Source organism: Triturus cristatus, chromosome 3_1, assembly GCF_964204655.1.
Source record: "Triturus cristatus chromosome 3_1, aTriCri1.1, whole genome shotgun sequence".
Taxonomy (NCBI): domain Eukaryota; kingdom Metazoa; phylum Chordata; class Amphibia; order Caudata; family Salamandridae; genus Triturus; species Triturus cristatus.
In genome coordinates, this window is record NC_140583.1 from 599994707 (window position 1) to 600017527 (window position 22821).

At 41.1% G+C, this 22821-nt stretch overlaps 1 protein-coding gene across 2 annotated transcripts in view; it reads left to right on the plus strand.

The window, feature by feature from the left end:
* The window catches only part of ARRDC4 (arrestin domain containing 4), a 293969-nt gene extending 272410 nt beyond the window's left edge, over window positions 1-21559 (plus strand). Inside the window, exons 7-8 of one of the 2 annotated variants that reach the window (XM_085644504.1) lie at window positions 17158-17318; window positions 17620-21559. In XM_085644504.1, coding sequence (XP_085500630.1) covers window positions 17158-17318; window positions 17620-17679 — 221 coding nt within the window. In that variant the 3' untranslated portion in view covers window positions 17680-21559. The remainder of the gene's footprint in view (window positions 1-17157; window positions 17319-17619) is intronic. The other variant, XM_085644505.1, reaches the window with a different exon arrangement.
* Window positions 21560-22821: the final 1262 nt, after the last annotated feature.

The window sequence follows — 22821 nt, forward strand, 5'->3', positions numbered from 1 at the left end:
GTGATTTGCGTCGCCTCATAGATAAGATTGAAAAGCTTGTGCCCCCAAAACTTAAAAAAAGTGACGCTCCGGCAGCGCAAGGCTCTCATAAATCAGCCCCAAAATATTTTGTTCGTGTTTTTAGGTCTTTCACCATCAGGTAGCTACATATAAAATAATGGGTAGCTTAAATGAAAAATGAATTTACTAAAGGGGAAATGCACTGTAGTAACCAGATAGACACAGAAATAAATTTGGTTGGCGTAGTGGAGAATATAGACTTGTATAATTTTAGTGCTATGAGGTCACAGCCTGTGACAGAAAGCACAGTGAATGTGTAAGTCGTTATATTATACTTGCATTACACACATTATAAAATAGACTGCTACAAACGGTGCAAATAGTTTAAAAATAAAATGGAGCCTCCAAAATGGACATTTGAGTAATATTAGACCATAATTTAATGTGTTTGTTGTTGTTTTTTTGCATTCCTGGCCCTTCAACACTTCCCCAGGGGTACTTAAAACTGTGTAAATGCAGTTATGGTTAAAAGCATGAACTTCACAGCCCAGTTGTTAACTCTTTGCACCGCCATGCAAAAAACCCCACATCTTTACCATCACAATGCTTGGAGTGATTCAAGCAATTAAAGCCAGAATCACTCCCAAGCACCCTTTACATTTGCAGATTAACTCCTCGTGCACATTTGCATGTCATCCAGGCAGCAGGTCCCCAGACATGAACACTTACTTGAAGGATTTTTTTTACCAGGCCTCATGAGTTACAGCACATGCAGAAGTTAGGCCTGGAAATGCGCGACCCCCTTACCAGGACTCCATGGCCCCCCTGGGGGTCGCGCCCCACAGATTGAAGACTGCTGCTTTATATGGATATATATATATATCTATATATATAGATATATATCTATATTTAAAGAACGAAAAACAAGTATGAGTGAATTAAAAGACGACTTTAGTCCAGTCAAACAATAAGATAAAAGTCGACCATTTTGACATGACTACTGGTAGCGTAATTATACAGGGAAACGGGGACATGATCGTCAACCATGGACATAGGAATGGGTTAGAACGTATGTGGCCAGCCTGCCAAAGACAGAATGTGCACAGCAGAACAGCAGCAAAGGGATATATATGTATATATATATACCCAAATGAATGTGACAAAATACCCACAGCTTTTGCTGCACAGGTGGAAGCAGAATATTATGTTACGTTGAGGTCTAGTACTATGTATACCAAATTTCATGACGCTCAAGTGGGCGTATGTACTTCTCAAGGTACCCAAGATCAAACCTTGGCATAAAATGAATAAATCAAAAAACAACTGAAACATCAAGCCCTATTGGGTAGCATATGCAATACCCTCATAGCAATATTAAGTAAAATAGAAGATTTCATGACGCTTAAGTGGGCATATGTATTCCTCAGAGTTCACTAGAAAGTAGCTTGGCATGCAATGGATAAAACTATGAATATGAAACCCCTAAACCATCAAGCCCCAGTGGGCAAAATATACACTTACTGCGTAGCATCTACATTCCAAATAGACATAGCCCTACATCAAAAATCACATAAGTATCTAACAAATACAAACTGAAAAAATAGAAAAATCAAGGCCCCCTTATATAATCAAATGAGTATACCGTCATATGTCTCAACCAACAGTGAAGGCAAGAAGATATCAAGAAAGTTCACAGAAAGGAAATTTAGAAAAAGAAGAGCTGATAGGGAAAAAGGTGATGTCTTAGCTCTAAGTTGCATCTGTGCTCCTTGGACTCAGGGAGCTGATAGAAAGTCCAGACCCAGGGGCAAGCAGGACAGAGAAATATCAAATTATTCTTGCCAATCCTTGACGAAGCTCCCAAATGAATATAGACAGATGTGGAGTAGCGGTCATCAGAGGAAAAAAGCTTACAACTGTTTCAATATACATATTGCTGCCAAGTTACATACAACATATGGTCACAGCCAGCAACCTATCAGAAAACTCTGGGGGGAAAAAAATTAATCACCCAAATGGATGGACATTTCTTTGTCCATGTTCAAACCATTCGGGATTTTGGTATTCAAACCAAAACGTATTTGCATTCAAGTTGTCTCAAATTACGAGTGCAGTTGCCTCCTCTAATTGAGGCTGGAACCCTTTCAGCAGCAAAGAATCTCAAGAGGTCACTTTTCCCATTATATAGTAAGCTAAAATGGCGTGCTGCAGGGTAATGTCTGTCACAGTGTTTATGGCACATTTGGGTTTCTTGGCAGGATGAGTAGACTATAACTTGTGCCGTTCTGTAACTATAAATCATTACTTCAACATGCACTGCTAATTACCTCAGATATTACATCACTCATAACATCACTGGTATCACTGCAATATTTGCAGTCAAATTATTGATGAGAAAATTGTGCATGTTGGGAGGCGCGAGTTTACTTGAGATAACTATAACTGCCAAATTTCTATTGTTTTGTGTTTGTAAAATCTGAACCTAACTATAACCTCCCTGTAGGCCTTGGTTTTTAGTGAAAATCTATTTCTTAACTATAACGTCCCTATAACCTTTGTTTGTATCAGTGAAAATATAGATAGATAGATAGATAGATAGATAGATAGATAGATAGATAGATAGATAGATAGATAGATAGATAGATAGATAAATGCAGGGATATTTGTACTGCTCAAACCTAGCTAGATAGCAATGGATTGCTATATGCAAAGAGCCCTCAATGTGATTCTAGATCACTTACAAGGGTGGAAGCTATTGAAGGTTTCCTGTTGTGTGATGAGGTAGTGCTCTTTGTAGATATTGGTTTTCAGTTTCCTCTCTGAATTGCTGAATTGTAGGAGCCCTTCTTATGTTAATAACAATATTGTCTAGACCCTGTGTGGATGGATGGAGAAGGCTTGTTCTCTTTTTTCCTTCTTTCATTGCTTTAGCTCCAGCCTAGCGATGTCTATCATTTTCAGGCATTAAACAGCAGAACATACTCCAGATTACACAAGCAACCTTAAAGTCCTTAAATCAGTGTAGATTTCCAAGTAATAATTAAAGTTCTTCAAAATTTGTTTAAGTGATAAGAACATCATTGCATTGAAGAGAGTTTATGAGGGCGTGGCCAAAATGGCAACTGTATTGGAGCATCTGTGCTGGACTCTGACGTCTGTACTTCACTGTGCCCTAGCACTGCCAGCGACTTCCCCCGGGACCCGTGAGGGAAGGCGTGCAGAGAACGAGGAAGCAGATCCAGTGCTGGGCCTCCCGCTGTTGTGTTCCATATAGGCACCCCAATATAGGCTCAGGTAGCAACCTAACCTCTCACCTATATTCCCCCGTCATTACACTACATAACGTTTTTTGGGACTGACCTTTTGCCTAGTTTCAGTTCTGCTAACAGGACGTGGGGTTTTCCCTGAAAACTAGCCTCATTGTTTATGCATTAGGATTCTTAGAAACTTAGCAGGACTACCATCTCCTGCATAATAACAATGCATAAGGGTCGTTCCTTCCGTCATCAGAAGTCCAACATGACACAACAAGGTAGATCCCTTGAGGGTACCTACCACTTTGGATATATAAACACCATATATTTGCTGAGCCAGGGAGAGGAGAAAAGGACTTCCATGCTGACACACTGATGCGAGAAGCTGGGGTTCCTGCACGCAGACACTCCAGCTCGCAGTGGTCTGACAGACCACGCGGGGTGTCCATCTGAAGACCAAGAAGGGATGCCACAGTCTGTCACTTCAGGTAATGGGGTTGGCTTTATCCTAGAGGAATTATTTGCTTTACACCTACATACATGCTAGGTACACGTAGGTACATCTAGTTAGGGTTGCATCGTAGGAGTACGCATTCTATTGTCATGTATTTTTATACCTGCCTGTATTCATTGTTTTAGCACTATGGTAGAACTCTACCATCCTTTTACTCTTTCGGTTGTTTCAGCACACCTATTTTACACTAGAATGATGCTGGTTCAATAAATGCTCATTGAAAACGTCCCCACTGTTTATTCTGTGTATCTCTCTGAGACAAAGTGAGCACGAGTGACTGAGCGAAAAGTATTGCACTGTTTCCACAATCCCTGATGGGACAGGATTGTCATGTTCGATAGTTGCCAAGAATTATTCTCTACATGGTAAGAGGGGTTTCTAGTGGCACTGAGAGCTAGCTGGTATACAGGCAAACATACCCAGTGGGGGTGTCTGGAATCAGTCTGGACACCAATCCCACAGTCTATGTTGTCTACACGTGCAGATCCTATATAGGTTTATAGGAACTACACGACATTGCGCCCAACGTTCATTTGGTACTTATTTAACGGTCAAATCTGAGTAGTTCAATCATGCTATTTTTGGATACCCCTACTCACATTTCCCCAGAGAAGTCGAGTGGGAAGGGAACTATCCGCCACAGCTGAGTAGGCATATCATATGTATTAACTGTAGGTTTATCAAGCTTGAAGGACAAACAGTTCCTATTGTGCATAAAACCTTATCTCTGTATCCTTGATACTTTTTCCTTCTTCAAAATAATGGCTGACAAAGAAGCCTCTGCGCCAGCACAACGTGCGGTTGCAGCAAGGGAGCAACAAGAAGGTGAAATCAACATTTCAGAAAATGTTAGAACTGCCCTTTCTTTAAAACTAGCAGACTATGGAGTCACAGCTAGGTGTGGGACAGTAACATTTGTGATCGAGGCACACAGATCATATAGTACAAAGGTATTCTATTCATGGGTTAAATTTCTACTAGCAGATGCACATTCAAATACATTTTGCTCTTACACTGAAGATGAAACACCAGACGAATACTGTCCGTATAAGGACATTAAAATTCCGCTCACCTACCTGGAGCACATAAACTGGTTTAAAGGCGCCCTCCCACACACAAAAGAAAAAGATTCCTGTGGGTTTTGCCTCAGCGCTTGGCTGACGCTCGAATTGTTATATAAGATTTGCGAGGCTTCATAGGGGCATACGCATTTGGCACATTTACATTCTGACCGTGGGCCAACGTTTAGCTCTAGGGCTTACAAGGAAGCCATGGGAAGTTTAGGTGTTGCATTGCGGTACTCCTCTCCGTACCATCCCAAGGGAAATTCGGTCATGGAGAGGAAAAACCAAGACTTGAAGCAATCTTTAACAGCAAGAGTATTAGGTTCAGTTGGCAGTTGGGTCAATCACTTATATGGGGTCCAAAGAGCCCTTAACAATATGCCAAGAAGTTCCCTAGGAGGTGTCACTCCTTACGAAGTCCTATTTGGGACAAGAATGTGGGTACCTGAGCGCGATTATGAAAGCAGAGTAGAGGATGGAAAACCATTTGACATCAATAAATGTTTGGCTGTTTTACAGGATCTCAATGAATTCCGGGCACTACAAAGCAACTTGCAAGTAAAACGCACCGCCACTGGGGAAGTCAAATCAGTCACAGCAAGACCTACCTGGATCCCTAAAATTGGGGATCTGGTCAGAGAAAAGATTGTGGACAAGGAAGAATTTGGGCCATTATACAGAAAGCCTGTACCTATCCTGGCTGTTGAAGGAACAAGAACAGTACTTCTTCCGCCTCTTGACTGCAAAAAGAAAAGTTTTGTCTCCATCGATCTGATCAAGCCACACTATGTGGCCGATACTGAATAGTAGGCCTTGTGGGCTCCTGGGTAGCCGACGATCTCCTCTCGCTACCATACAGGAAGTTCACACAGAAAGATTAATAACATTTGAAGGGTCACCAATACAAAGAAATGGAGTTTCCAACAATGAAATGTAACTTGTTCCTCTTGAAACAGAACATCAAAACACAAATGAAAGACTAATATCAATTCGGCCTACCACCGACATCTACATAATATGCCTCTACAAGAGACGTTTGCCACTTCAACAAAACCTGCTGAACTACCAAAATTAGATCGAACTGCATCTGGCTACTTCATCGACTTTGATACCTTCTCTCTGGATCCAAGTGAACCTGAGACAACGCTAGCTCCAGTTTCCCGTAAGCAAAAAATGTGTGACTTCTACATTTTTCTGAAAAAGACTTACCTGGTATCACCTTGGCCCCAGCTCTGGATAATAACAGGAATACTGTTTTTTTCTGTTCTGGATTGGCCTAGTGACTGTCTTTTGCTTAGTCGTGAAAGGAAACTATCTCCCAGTACGCTCTGCAGTTTCAATTGTGAACTTGGTCCTGAAACCTCATACATCATCTCATCGTGAACAAAGAGACCTGTCCTTCGTGAACATTACAGCTGCTCCAATTCCTGACGGTATAGTTTGAGGCAAGGTTGATTATGATGTATTTGATCCCACAGAACCTTTGAACGACATTGTGCAACAGACCTCATATCTTGGTCTAGCCAAGAATAAAGACTTGAACACACCTCGGATACCCTCACCAACACACTTTGAGGGGTGGCAAAAATTTACAACACATGGTAGATGACTGCATACAGTACAATTCATCAGACCCTAATTGAAAGGGATGGTTAGTTTGACCCAAGGACACAAATAGGTGTCATAAAAGATTCAGGGTTATCACCTGAAGGTTTATTATCCATAGGCCGGACCAGCGCTATGTACAACAAGAACATCCGGGGGTAGTGACATCTTCCAGTGTTGGGAAGTTATACCTCGATTGGCTAAAAACCTCAACAGGTCCTAGGTGAAACAACACTTATCCCTACTATCAGAAGACATGGCTCCAAGGGACTTTTGATTAGGCCCCCGAAAGCCACGTCAGAAAAGTTTCTTATACGCTGTCTATAATGGAATCTGTAAAATCGCTCTACAAGAAGCCACGGAGAGACTCAGTGAAATTGATAGAATTAATCTAGAAAAAACATTAGCTGTAGTTGATAATGGTATGACTACAATAACATCCAACTATTCACTGAGAAACATTATCTTCTGCTATAGATATACTAGAACAGGATTTGTCCATATTACAGCATGGACAGTCTCAGTTACGTTCTATTATGTTGTTAAGCTGGACGCTACAATCATTGAAGTCTGCTTATCTGCCTTAGCGATTTATTAACTGTATGTCGTTCTCTGCATACAATCTAATTAAAAAACAAATAACTATGGCACAAAGGGGAGCAAAAATATACAATGCTATGTATTGAAAAACTGGACCAGTTACCTTTCACTGGTTCAGAGTTACACCTCCACAGAATGGTTAATCCATGGCCATATAACATTACCGGTCACAACTTTCCAGTTTCAGTATTGCCTAGAACAGCAACAGTAAGGCAGATATGAAGCGATGGATAGGAAATTCATCAAGGAATATTGGGAATAACCATACAGATTTTGATGTAGAAGTGGGGACATGGAAGTGTTTATAAGCGGTACAAACTGCGAGAACTCTTTAAGTGGATCTCTCATATGCCAGGATATCATGCTTCACGGGGCCTGTAATGGTTCAGTTGCAAACTTATCCTGTCATTTGAAAGGGTCCCCAGCTGCTGTGATTAATCTGGTGTTCAAGTTGCTTTCAGATGGGAGTTACTTGATACTGAATGATCAAGGTTGTTGTGGGTGCTGAAAGTAGACTTAAGTAGAAGACACTCGGAGGGCCACCGGCCGCCTGACAGCTACCCAGAATACCCATTGCCTGCCAATGCGGGGCACCCACCAGGGAGCAGTGTCTGTATACAAACACAGGGGTCCTTTCCATGCAATCTCTGGGGAGAGAGCAGCTCGTAGATCCAGACGCTCTGCATCATCCCGCTAGAGCAATTACTGGTCTGGGCCCATGTAAACTGCTCACATCTCCCGCAGTCTCGGGTGTGACACAGAGACTGGCGCTGCTGCCCCTGGCCCTTTTGTCATACCAAGACATCCCCGCCCCTCGCCCCCACCCTGCCCCAAAAGACTGATGGCTACATAAATCTGGAGTAGGAGTGACTGACCTCCACGAGGGGACCTTCCAAGTGAAGATAATTGATGATACCGCCACCTGGATGCCCCCACGGGCACATCTCTCTGGCAGCCATGGCATCACAGCAGTCCAGGAAAGACTCAACCATGTGGGAAATGCTTGCTAAGGCTGCTTCTAAAAAATGTAAATTAAAAATCCGGATCTGATCACTGAGGACCGCCATTCACGACAGACGCACACCTCATAATCAGACAATGTTGATTCCCCTATCACCCGCACATTTATGAAATCCTTGTTTGGCAAAATAAGGGGTGATATTGTTGCCTTGCGCAAGAGGCCGTGTCAGAAGTTAAGGATGTCAAACAGGATACGGCGGAGATAGGGCACAGGGTGGCCACACTGGAAACCAGCAGCGACGCCAGGTAAGAGGAACTGGACACCTACTGATGCAAGCTTCTGGATCTTAAGGATCAAAACACTGAGCTACAGGTACAATCTCAAAGATTTGGACTCGCGTTGCTTCAGTATCCAAATTGGAGGTATCCCTCTCCTGGCTGATTCAGGGGGCCTGGAAGGTTACGTTACCTGACTCTTTCGTCATATCCTCCCAGATCTAGAGTGGGAAAGATATAGTTGTAGACCCACAGAGCAGGGAGATTGCTCGCTGCCTCTGATTGCATATAGGATATCCTCACTTGTGTCCACCACTGCAGGCAGAAGGAGGCGATCTTGGCAGTGGCTTGTGACCACTCCCCAATCTTCTTTGAAGGAACCAATATCTGGTTGTACCAAGACTTGTTGCCGCTCATGCTCCAGCTCCGCCACTTTCTCAGACCCGCCACCACATTTCTCCATAACAAGGCATCAAATACAAATTAGACTGCTGTTCCGCCTCAACTTTGTATGGGACAAAGAAACACGCTCAATCCAATCTATGGCTGAGGCCTGGGAGGTCCTGAACATCGCTGTCCCCTGGGTTGTATATCTTCCCCGTTCTGCTAGCTACAGTGGAGGCTTATGATAGGGTCATGATCTCTAGTGGCCCCTCAACACTCATCTGCCTGCTCACTCCCCTACTAGGCAATCCCAAATTGCCACCGGCTAAGTCAGGTTCTGTCTACCAGGCCTTGCAAGATGCACAGTATAAAAACATAGAAGACTGTTTTCGACTTCACTGGCCTCACGGACTTCGAGCAAATACAGGCTTCCTATGGGCTTCCTGCCAAGGAGATCTGGTGCTACGCAGCTGTCAAACACTGGATAACTCAACCTCACATCCACGCCGCAGCTAGCAAACCCCTCACCAAAAAAGTGTCTCATTATGTAGACTGGGGACAAATGCCTGCTTTTGGATATATCTACAAGTTCGTAAACCAACTGCTTTGTACCACCAAATCACCCGCATAGAGAAGGTGGAATTAGAATTTGGGACACTCCTTTACTTCCAAAGAATGGTTTAAGATTCTTCTCGGGATGGATCTCCTCACTCAGCGCTGCAGACACGGAGGCACAGCTCAAAGTAATGCATTATTGGTACTGCAACCAGCGTGGGTGGCAAAATGGAGGCCTGATAGTAAAGACACATGCTGGCTTGACTGCGGCCACACAGGCACCTTAACACACCTCCTCTAGCGCTGTTCTAAACTTAAGCATGCTGGAATGAGGTCCTGAGAGACATCAACAAGATTTTTGCCACTGATGTCCTGGCCTTTCCCAGCTACATCCTCCTGGGTCTCCCAAATTTGCTAAGCTACCCGCTCTACTTTCCCAAAGGCAGAGCTGTCACAATGACAGTGTGTGCAGCCAATCAGGACATGACTTCTGTGTGAGGCACTGTCTCTGCACTTACTCACACAAACTTGTTGCATTGCCTTTAGGATATTATAGGAATGGAAAAGCTTACTGCATTAATTTAGAGCCATCTGATGCAGTTTGAAAAAATGTGAGGCCCTTGCCTCTGCTTTCTTTCACAAGACTTCAGAGAACTGTCCTGCCCGACCTCCCTGCGGATCCTCAGGCTTATGCAGCGGGAGCCAGACACCGCCCAATAGGATGGAGGAGGACAAGCCTAATTACGACGGTCTACACTGCCCACTCATCGGACCCCCATGCCTGATGACCCACTGACTTTTCAGTCAGTCACACCCTCTTCCCCAGTTCTTATCCCATTCCAGCCCCCACCTCAAACCCGTCCCTAGTTGGGGAGTCCAACCCTACTGTTTGCCCCCCTGCTCTCCCTACCCAGCCCCTCCCTGTTATGCACTCACTGGCCCACAGATGTAGGTGAGTGTATGTTGTACCTGTTTATGGCAAATAAAAAAATGTAAACCATAAAGAGAGTTTACTCCTCTTTCCCTCAATCTCTGATTAATCAAACAGTATGTCAAATTGTTACCCCTAAATTAAAAAAATGCGTGTTTCAAGAGACCCAAGAAGCTTGTTCTCTGAGTAGGTTGTGAAAATACTCCTTGCCAGACATTTCAGAACAATATGTCCTCCCTTTCTAAGATATATTCCTCCAACATCATTGGCTCCTGAAAAGTTCCCACAGATACATCCGCTTTTCTATTATCATGCACTGGCCAGTTCCAGTAGGGCCGCACCAGCTATTACGGTCAGCAGGACTCCAAGCCCACATACATGTCCTTTCCTTGCTGATAATCCCTTAGTGCACTAGTGTCACACTGTATCATGACTTTGCTACAGCGGCATTAAACATTAACGGTTTCTGGGTGCTGTCACTATAATATGAGCAGCTCCATTTGTTGTGTCCCTGCATGAGAATGCATTCACAAAGTTTCAGCTGCAGTGGACAGAAGAAACAGATTCAAATTTTACAGACACTAAGGGGCCGATTACGATGCAGGCGGAAAGCCTCCAACCGACATCACGGTTTTTAATTCTGACTGCCAAATTACAACCGAGGCTGTCGGAATTGAAACCGCCCGCTCATTCTGGCTGGATTCCGACGGGCTTGAGGAGCCCGTCGGCCAGTGGGTGACTGCACCATAATTGCAATAGGATGGCATTTCAGCCGTCAGGATTACGATGCCTTTCCGTGCCAGCTTTTCCGACATGGGAAGGCTGTCAGTAAGCAACTATAGGGGTCCCTTACGTAACCTCTGCCGCTTACGGTTGACAGTACGACTGACATGGTAATCGGACCCTAAGTGAGGGTAGTTTCCAGTGTCATGTCATTCTATAAAGGGTCCCCTCCTGGTGTGCTGTTTCTGCATAAAACGGTGGCTCCCAGTGTAATGCAACTGCAAGTTGTAGTGTGATGTCACTGCAGTGCATTATAAATGTGTGACACTGCATTGGCAGCACTATTAATAGCCATCTACAATGAAATCTTTTCAGCTTCACCTTCATGTGATCTCGCTGGATTTACTGTTTGAAACTACTCCCTTTCTTAGTGAATCATTTCCTGTTGCGTGCCCATTTCTTGAATGTGGGTTTAACTATGTGTATTTTTTAATGTAGAAAAATCACGTTGTTACATGTAACACAGCCACGGTCCATGCAGGTAACAGCGGTGGGGCCGCATGGGGATGGATTTCGAGGGACGATGCAGTGGGGAAATTAAATAATTAATTTTCCCTCTGCATCATCCCTTCAAATCTTGTAATCCCCCTCCACACCCCTGCACGGACCGCGGTTGGTGTAACATAACTCTGACGGATCTTGGGGGCAGTCTGTTGTGGCACATATGTATTTGGAGCCACAATTGTTGGATGCTTCATGTTTGCAATAAAGTATGGCAAATAAACCTCAGCCCAAATGTATAAGATGGAGTACAGTGTGTAAACAGGCACCTAAGTGTGGCCGATAACTGTCTTTTTGTGTGCTGTTACGTTCCTGCGGCACCCAGGATCTCTGTGTTTTACTTGACTTCAGTGAGAGGAGGTCCCTTGGCACCAGATACAAACTGCAGCAACCCAGGGTAATTTTAGTTCTGTATTATATCCTGACACTTGAAATAATGCAGACAGGATATCCATCACTTTTGATTAACAATATGCCAAACTTTAAATCAGGCCCTTAGTTTTCCTAGCCCTTTTATATGTCAGGCCTGACACTGCAGTTGTTCCCTAAATATATTCTATGTAATATAGAGAAAGTGGGCTTTGGGTCAGTCTTCTTATGCCATTGGCTTCTTTGTGTCAGCCTTCTTCAACTACTAGAGATACTGTCTGCACATTTGGCTACTTCGAAAACAATAGTTCTGTTTTATTGTAATGCAATTTGCTGTTTGGTGTGCAATTTCTCCCCCAGCCAATCCTTACATTAGTTTATGCAAGACTATTTTACACCTGCAAATTAATGTCATGCATCATGTTTTTTGTTCTGTACACTTGTTTCTTTCACACGAACATTCTGTACATTTTACAATCTTATTTGACCCTAGCAGGCATTTTTATTCATTAATCAGCCAGACTGTCATAGCAATCTAGATCAGGATTCCTAGCTGTGAGAAGCCCACTCGAGGTAAAGCAAGTTCAGCAACATGTATAATCCCGCCAGACTTCAGACAACCATCTTTGGACCACCCTGTCCTCGCTCCCCGCCCCCTTTCCCCCGCCGTCTGAGCCATTTCATTCTTATACCCATCTTTCTGTCCGATTGTCTTAGCCTCTCTCCATGCCCTCTATTTCCCCTGTGTCGCTGCTCTCATTCTGCTTTGATGCCTACTCTCTGTGTGCTGTACTGCCACCTTGCCAACTCTTAATTTGTTCTGTGGTCCACGGGCTTATTTCCTTCTTATCTTTCCATTTCTTCTCCCCTCTCTGGGGCCACTCACTTCATCCCCTCTCTGGGTCCACACCACTCTGCACTTGCCCGCAGCGGCTCCTTCCAGGCTATACAGTCTCACAACAGCTCAGGCGACGTGTCACTGCTACAATGTTAATGTAGGGGATTTGTAGAGCGCACCAAACGGTGTACTGGCGCTAACTTAAAAACGAACCGGAAAACAGGACTCATTACCAATAGTCTGATCCACAAAACAGCTAAGTTTTCAACTCTCGTCTCAAATTAAGTAGGGAGGTGGCTGAACGGATGGTTAACAGGAGGTTTATTCCAGATAGTAATGATACCCAGGTAAAAACTTCTGCCACCTCAACTTGTTCTTTTACATCTTGGTACCATCAGAGTTCTAGACTTAGAAGACCTAAGTGCTCTACTAGGCAAGTACCATCTAAATTTCTGAGCTAAGTCCTGAGGTCCTATATTGTGCAAAGCTTTGTAGGCAAAGCACAAAGCTTTGAATTGGATCCTCTCTTTCACTAGCAACCAGTGTAGCTGTTTGATTGTACAGTATTCTAATCTGGCCAATATCAAAGCTGATATGACCAGTTTTTGATAATTTACTGGGATAAAAGGCATGATCTTTCTAATTTTGCTTAAAATGAAAAAGGTGGAAGAAGTAAGAGCGTTGATCTGTTTGGCAAATGTAAGCCTATTGTTCACAATTATCCCAAGATGTTTGGCCTTTTGGACTGATTTCGGTAAATCGCCTTAATTCGCTGGCCACCACTCCGGAGACCAAAAAGATGGGTCGTTTCCAAAAAGGACCACTTTGGTTTTATTAGAATTCAATTTTAAGCTATTCGAGCTCATCCATAAGCCTACAGCTGACAGGCAACCGCTAAACTCCTTACTGATGGACTGTGGTAGTTACGTGACTGCTACGACGATTTGTGTATCGTTGGTGTAAGAAGTTATGGCAAAGCTGAAGGATTTTATCATTGGGGCCAGGGCTGCGATGTAAACATTAAAAAGAGTAGGGCTAATTGAGGAGCCCTGTGGCACTTCACAAGGGAGTTGAAAAGAAGTGGATTCAAACACGTCCATAGCCATAATTTGCATCCTAACTTCTAAAAAAGATTTAAGCAGGTGAAGTGCTGATCCCTGCACACTGATCCCTTCTAGCCTGTCCACCAAAATAGAATGCTGATCAGTGTCGAAGGCCGCCGATAAGTGTAATAAAATAAGGGCGGCCCTTCCATCTTTATCAAGAGCTGCCCTGATTTCCTCTACTGATTTGATCAGGGCTGACTCCATGCTGTGCCTTGTCCTAAATCCATGTTGTGTTTCATCTAAGCAGCTTTGTAAGTTAACATATTTCATGAGCTTTTTATTCATCGCCCTCTCTAGAAGTTTAGCGGGAAAAGGTAGACGTGATATAGAGCTTTAATTGTTAACATCTGCTGAATCTAAAATTTTTTTTAGGCTAAGCAAGATTGATGCCCTTTTCCATAGCGTAGGAAACACTCCTGTCATAAAAATTGAATTAAACATTTTTACCAGGTTGTCTGCTACGATATCTTGTGCCAATTTTACCACCGTCACAGGACTGGTGTCGATAGGTGAACCTGATTTGGAGTTAGCAACAAGTTGCATCACCTGCACCTTATCTAGGTCAGCAAATTTGACAAATACTACACGGCACGAGCAGTAAAGCGTACCCGCCCCACAGCCGCATGGATGGATCTATTATTGATGAAAGACTGTGCTAAGTTTGGAGTAATTTGGTTTCCAGTGGCATATCTTTGATGATAACACAATTTGCTTCGTACACATCTTGTGGGTTGCTACCATTGTTGTTCAATACTGATAAAGACCCCATAACCATCGAGATAAGGGGTTGACAAATCCCACTGTTGCTTGTTATTGAGTTGTTCTCTTGTACAGTAAAATTCATGTATATGAGTTCTGTGCTTTTAGAAACGTATCAATTGTCAACAGTGGCTGTATGTAATCTCTCCATGTAGAGAAATTGTCAAGGGAGATTAGGCTCTAAGCTCTCCCCGAAGGAGCCTTGTTTTTGCACTTTTTATGTATTGTCCAGGTTCCCAGGGTTATAGGGTGGCCCTTTTTTCGGTTCAGAGATACTACAGAGAAGGCAAAGGCTCTGTGCCTGGATTGCGGCTGTCTTGTGTCCCTCTGCTGCTTGGCATTACCAAAGCCTATAAGTGTGGCTTGCATTCAGTTACTGGCTAGACCTATTAACTTTGTTAGTGCTTGTTGAAAATTGCCAATGATTAAGAGCAGCACAATTCAAGTGGTGATAAAATCCAGAAACAGTGACCTACGGTGGAAAAAGTACTACTTCCTGTAGATGAGAGCTTGAAGCAAGCTGAAGCTAGATGAACAAGGGTATTTATTTATTTTATGCATTTTTATATAGCATATACTTTACCCAAAGGTGTCAGAGCGCTTTACAATAGAACTAGTTACATTGCATAAGGACTTCAGAGTACATGAGTTACAAATAAAATGCAATAGCAAAACAATAAAGCGTTACAATGGTGTGTATGAGAGATGTGCAATTTAAACTAACAGTGTAGATACAATCTACCAATATAGGCGAGAAGTGAGCACAAAGTATTGGCAATAAGTGAGTGCAAAGAATATGAAAATAGCAAAATGATATCATATAGCATAGCATTATAATATCAACAGGTTGGTCTGTTCGTAGGTGCCTGCAGGGATCCCTTAAATGGTAATGGGTGTTGAGGTGGAAGGCCGGGTGGTGGTGGTGTGCAAAGGTATCTTGCTGGACCCCGGGCCTGTTGAGCCCCTAACGGGTCTAGTGGCGCTTCATCAGGACCATAAGTGCCCAGAGCCACGGTAGGACGGATGCAAGTTGTTCTGCCGGTTGATTAATGTTAGCAGCTACGTGCTCTGCTTCCCCCGACAGTTCTTGACCTTTTCAATTTTGGTCTTTTGCACCCCAGCATGATTTAATCTGGGGGCTTCATCTGCTTCTGGCTATCAGTAACAATTCACTGAACCAGGCCTGCGGTAGTGCTCCAGAATTATACCGTTTTTTAACTACACTTTCGGTCCTGAGGAAGTGCCACTAGACCCGTTAGGGGCTCAACAGGCACGAAACATGTCGACCCATAACACCACTTTAGCCCTATAGGACCATTGAATCCATTTAGGGGCCTATTAATTTTAACTAGACCAGCGCTCCCAAAAGAATAAACATATTAATTGGATTGCCCTAGAATTATTTTATCTCACTCACTCACTGCACTACCCAGTCCACACACCTGCACTCACCCAACAGCTTCATCAAAAGATCTCCTCCAAAGAGCCCCGTTCGCAGGTGCCTGTCGGACATTGCTGCGCCGTCCCGACGAGGAGCAGGACCTATGATGAAGCATGACATCTTCGGGGGGGGTGTGAGGGCACTTCTAGAAAAGACCTCCCTTTCCCCTCCTGGCCTAGGAACTGCACACTCCTATCTCATAATATCATGTCTCATATCGTGCATTACGAGTCAAGGACCAAAAATATGAAGTGGGAAATGTAGGTGCATTTTCATTGTAAAAGCTGTTATGAATGAAGCAGGCCATGTTGCTGAACGCCAGTGATTCACTGCAGTATTTTTGCAGTGAACTAACTGTATTTTTCCATTTAAAAGACCACCTGTATTATTTTTGTACCGTGATACGGAGTTCATTAAGTTGGGAAAGAAACAGAAAAATTGTTTCCATTTTACTGGACGTTCTTGAAAACAAATTAGCCCATTTACATGAAGGTAGCACTCCAAACTGCTACAACTACGACCCTGTTTACAATCTCCATGAATCCAGTCTTTAGTCAAGGTAAATATATTGGGATGGGCACATCTTAAATTTGTTCAGAGTTTCAATGGTGTATTTTTTAGCCATTCGACTAACTTTGCTTTATTGTTGGCATTTGAATTGGTGATATTATTATGTTCCTTTTTCATTTGAAGCGAGCATTTCCTTTCCTGCACAGAAAATGCAACACATTATGTTCTGTTTTATATTTTGTAAGAATTCAAATTGGTTAATAATTAATAAATAAAAAAGTATGTTTTCAGCTTAATTTTAAAGTAGCATTTTATATTGTTTATGATGAGCAAGGTTATAGAAAAATATAGCTCGACTATACAGACTCACGGTCCTCCTAGAACTTCTAAATCATATAGCTTGAAAATATCTGAGCCTAAATTGGTTTGTAATCGATGTCCACATCCGGGGTGCCTCAAAATGAACTTTGTGTGTTCAGGATTTAGTTCCTTTTATGTATGTTTAGTATATTATAATGTGATCTGGGTCCATACTGATACACAGGGAGCATATGGGTAATGTTTTTTATTTTTATTGTTAATATTCGTATAGTTAGATTGTTTATTTACAGTTACAGAATTGCCTATTGATTTGAAATCATTGTACATTTTATCACTTTGGTGTTTTCAAGGCCTTTCAAATTATGTACCTACTTTTTGTTGTTCAGCACCTCCGAATTATGCTGACGTTGTCTCAGAAGAAGAATTTTCTAGGCATATTCCTCCATATCCACAACCCAATGATGCTACTTCTCAGAGTGAATTTAATTGTCCTATGTTTCCCTTGATCCAGGAGTTCCGTTATCAGCCTCCGCCTCTCTACTTTGAGGTAAATAAAATATAAACCTTGGTTTTACTTAACTAGCTGCTTAGTTGCACTGGTGGTGCACTATTTTTAGGAGTTGTGGTGAAAAGGCACATTCACACCAGTAGATAGACTATTTAATCTGACCTTTGGCCATCAATGGTTATAGTTTATACATGGACCACATGGTGGTAGGATGGTGTTTTAGTGGCGGTTGTGTTTGTTGGTGGAAGAAAGAAGAGTTGTGGCCATTGTAGAAGTGAACTTTTTAATCTCAAATTGCACTAGTTGTTCTAATGTTAGCATTCTGTGCTTTCCTTCACAGGTTGATCCACATCCTAGTGAAACAGAAGAACATCAGCAAAGTGTTTCCTTCATAATCTAAAGCAGATGCAAATAATTATCCTGTGCAATGTATTTTATTTAAACATTACTGTTTTGCATTTCCTTGGCTCCATTGATCTGTGACAATGACCAAAGGACTGTTGGCAAAAAAATAAAGGCCTTTTGTGGAGGAATACGTATAGCATCTCAAGACTGCTTCACAGGCAGCAGCAGTCTTCAGTTTGAGCTGGTGATTGCAAGTGAGGCCAACCAGCTCTCATGTTTTTTTAAGATCCGCACTTATTGTTCCTCAACAAACTTTGATCCAGAGCAAGAGAGAGAAAGATAGAGGAAAAGAAAGATGGAAAAACACTGACAAAGGGAGAAAACAGGGATGAAAAATAACGTGCAAAGATGAGATAAAGAGGCTGGGAGTGTCCTGTGGTGGATTAAAGAGGTATGAGGTGGAATCAAGACTACGCAACCTTGGTATTCTGCACCTTGACCTTCGATAGTGCTGGTTGCTTATTCTTCTACAACTTAAGCAGTGGCTAGCAAATGTCATCTGATGCACCCCAGCAGTTGAGTCCAAGAAAAATGAAGAACTGCGAGGAAGGTCAAGCATGATGTATATACTTAGTGCAAGGACAAGTGATGTGTGCATAAGGTGTGCGGCCCCAGTTCTAAACTTTAGGGGAAAGGGTTCTTCTAAGAAACCTTGACTCCATTCATTTATTTTCAAAATCTAAAAGGGAAGACTTAGTCCAAAAGGAATCAGGGATTGAAAAAATGTCAAAATCTTTGCACTATATGGTATATGTCTTGGGGCAGAATTAAGCTCTGAAGTATACAGACAACCTAAAGCTCAGTTAAACATTTCAATAAAGTACTTTTCTTTAATTGGATAGAGATGGGTAATATATGTTCAATTTGAAAGTAAAGGTTAAACATCTGGGAAAAACAATGTTATTTATATTTTATGTAAGTCAAACCAAGTGGCCTTTATTGCCTTATAGGTACATCACATATCTGAAAAGGGAAAACAATCTGCTTTTATTCTGTTCTTATTTAGTCTCCTCGTCTTACTTGCGATTATTAATAGGTTTTGGTATATAGGGAGCTTTTGTTCAGAAGGCATAACATAAAACCTTTTGTTATTCTACCTCGCATAAACTTTGGGATATAGTATCTAGATTTGTATGCATCTTTTAAAGAAACAAGTTGGACCTTATCCAATGGATGTAGCAAGAGAAGCATTTAATTGGATTTATTTGTGCTTTTTGTTAATGAAAGCTTCCACACTTCCCTTTTCTATGCTATTGGTTAAATGCCTTACCGTCTCTGAGCAAGAACTTATTTACGTTGCTTTTCTAATGTTTTCTTAAATATTAACATCTCCTTGTTTATCTGAAATGTACTGGATATGTTTTTTAATGCAATCTATTTTAACTTATTTCTGAGAGTCTTAATGAATTGCTTCTTACCACACAATGATGTTTTATTTGTACTTCCCATGTGTAAAGTGGACTATACTCTTCTGTTGAAGCAGCATCTGGTTTCAGATTAAGTTGTTATCATTATACTGCCGATGCAAATAGAAATTTTTATATTTTCTTTTTATAATGAATGGGAAACCATTTTGAACAGCTGGTCATGCAGAATATTTTTTGAGCGATGCCGTAATTAAGTTGTGTTGGATAACCTGTTGGAAATGTTTGTGAATTTAAATGTTTGTATGCAAAGCACCTGATTTAGTGTTTGGCGTAGGGGTTTCTCTGTCACAGCATGCCAAATATCATGTTCGCCCTATTAGAAGTACATTATATCCGGTGATGCATGTAATAAGGCAGACAGGATATCAGTCTCATTTGTCACAGTGTACCCAGCCCCAAACTCTAAAGCAAGCCCAAAGTATTATATTTATTCCCATGCATACCTATCAAGTTGTGTCCCGTAATGTCTCGAAGGTTTGTTAAAATAGTAGCACCAGTCCAAAGCAGCAAATAATTTTCTTAAGACATACATTTAGCTGTGTCTATTGCTTCTTGCTTTTTTGTCACTGATGTGTGCATTTGCACTGGCAAAGTCACAGCATTCATTGACATTCTTGTGGTATAGGTTGCTGGTCTGCTGTTCTTTCTGTGCATGTTCAAACATAACAAGCAATTTATTCACTCTATCATTCAAATGGCAATAAGAAAACCTTTGAGTTCTGTTTTTGTTTATGGTCATCAGTAGATTTACAGCCTTAAACATAAAAATGAATGTGCCTTCCAAAAATATTGAGAACGGGTATGTATTGAGCACCTTCTAGTCTGGCACAAAGATTCTTTGTGTTGGTATTATCTAACTTCTTTAATGTTGGGTTATTAAGCCATAAACAAATATTGCCATTTAGGCATTACTTGCATCATTTTAAGTAAAAGAGATGCTGTCAGCCTGACCCCTCTGATAGTTTGTATCAGAAACCCAATCAGAAAACCAATTGTTTTTAATTCTAACGAAAATAACTATCCTTTTGTTTTGTTTTAAGGTGTTGTTGTACAGCTAAAAGGTAAACATACCAAAAATATAATTTCGTATTACAGGAGTACAACTGGGTACATGTATTTCTCCCAAAAACTGGTGGATTTGGTTATAATTTCTAGTTTCAAACGTGAAACACATGTTTACTCAGTTGTGCCCCAAACCGTATAACAATGAAGCATTTGATCGATTGATACAATATAGTGGTTTGCAAATATGAACCGCTAAAACAAATCTCCTCCTTTTTCACTCTGTAGAATATCCTCCAATTTCTAGAGTCTTGAAACTGATTCAGAAGTTATTTTGTAAAACAAAATAATAAATCACCTTCATATGTGTAACAGGGAGGTGTGTTCTTTTTTTTCTGGTTTCCTATCCATTGTAACATTCATCTATTCTTCTGTGTCCATATTAGAAGTACAGGTTTTTCCCATATTCCATGCAGCAAACTTATTATAACAAACCTGTGAACTTGTGTGGCTGCAAGTATAGAAACGTGCATAAAGATACCATAAATAGTGTTGTACACTGTAGTGAATAGATTCCTAAACTGATTTTAATGTTGCTATATTACATTAATGATCAGATGTAAATGGTGGATAAATTCACCTTCCATTCCATTAAACTTGTTTTCTTATCCATCAGCAACTGTCTGAGTTTGCTTAAAAGCTCAATGTTTATTTTATTTTTTATTATAATTATAGCTGCTGGATAAGACGGACTCAGATATAATGGCTTTACAGACGCATTACCTTTGCTTTTAAAAATCCACTCATAAATCATAATATGAAAACTAAAGTTTAGACTTTCTACTTTTCCCAACTCTAATAGATGACATTTGTATTTTATGACTGCTGACTTTTGCACAGTACATGAAAAGGGAAAAATGAAAAAAAACCTAATCTTTATTAATTGGTCGACATGAATAATATCACATAGACACAATTTTTTGATACCAGGTAGCACTCCCTTGTGACTAACATGTTTACAAACTTGACTGTACTACCAAACGGAATTCTGTAAACTGGAATGTTGATTGTTAATTAGTTTTGTGTTTTCTAAACTATTTACAGGTAAGCTGTGGCCTTACTTCTTTTTTAGTGAGACTTGTTTGATGTTTACAAACCTTTTGAAATTAAAATGGATGTTATAGCATGTTTATAAAGCAGGAAAGAAAGCTACAGATTGATCCTGTTAGCACAGTACGGAATGGAAGCATTTGGTGGTAATGCAATACAACTGTGAACGAAGCAAAATTAAATGCGTTGATGTAAGGTCTTGTATTTAAATGTTCATAATATTTGTTTTGTATCCAGTTTGAACCCTGTGGGTTCTTTGTTTGCTCATTAAAAATTCAGTTCAAATAAGAATATTGTTGTTATTCACAACATTAATAAAAAACTTTGATTTAAAAATTCCAGTGGTATACTATACATCATTTTGAAATCTGGCACTCCAGTAAGCGCTTCTTTCGTCTGTGTTCCAATTCAGTTCTGTTTCTGTAATTAATATCCACGTGTGCAATTGAACAGATTCTTATGATACTGGTGGATGACTGGATAATTCAGATTGAAATGCTTTCTGTAGCAACTGGTCATTTATTCATAGCTCAATTTAGATTGGTTGGTTACATTTACTACTATGTCAGTTTGATTAATGATCTAGCATGCCATTTGTGAGACTCAAGTTTGGGAGGAGGAGAACATGTAGGATTGCAGGGCCCTTTTGAAAGCTGGCAGGGCTGAGATCTGCTTGGATGTTGTTCCGGCACAAAAGGCCTAGTTGTTAAAGTGAATGGAGGCAGAACAACTCCCGTAGGTAAAGAGAATGAATGACTGATGACTCACAAGAGCCTTAGGAAAATCCAGGCAGTTCTGATTTACTGAGTGCAGTGTTCACATAAGAGAAAGCATATTTATATATTTATTCAGCAATATGCCATTTAGAATAGAAATGTTTTACAATAAAATCGTATCGGTGCATAGTATCTTGAGCAAGTCGGTAGTTAACTGAAACCCGGGTTTAGAGTATATAGATAAATGCTATTTTTGTGTGTATATATAAGTAGCATGGAGATAGATAGATATAGGAATATAAAACCACTGAAATCTTCATATGTGCATTGTTTATAAACAGGCAGATGTTTAAGTAAAAATAAAATAATTGAACCTTTACCTGCTGCCATCTGTTGACCAGTATCTGTAGAACAGTCTCATATTTATGTATGAATGAATAGTGAGATAGGGTATCTGGAAGGTACTGTGGACTTTCAGGTTGTGATGGCATTTAATACCAAAGTTAGGAGTTTGAATGCGTCTCTGATGCTGGTAGATAGCTTGTTTGTCTTCAGTAATGCAATATTGGTCAGGAGTGTATGAGATTGTAAAATAGGTATGGATTATTTGATGAGGACTAATCATTTGAATAGTAGATACTTTGTTAATGTGTATGGCCTTACCGAGAATTCATAAAGGCCAAATCCATGCAGCTTGGTAAAGAAGAGATCTGAGGATTTAAGTGAGACCAAATCTTTATTAGATCCAGGTGTATACATATGTCCAGGATTAACCTTTCAACCGCAATTCCTTATTCTTTTGGGATCTTCATTGATGGACATAAGCTCTAGAATTATTCCTGCTCCATGCAGGGATTATCAAACACTTTCTATCCACCATCT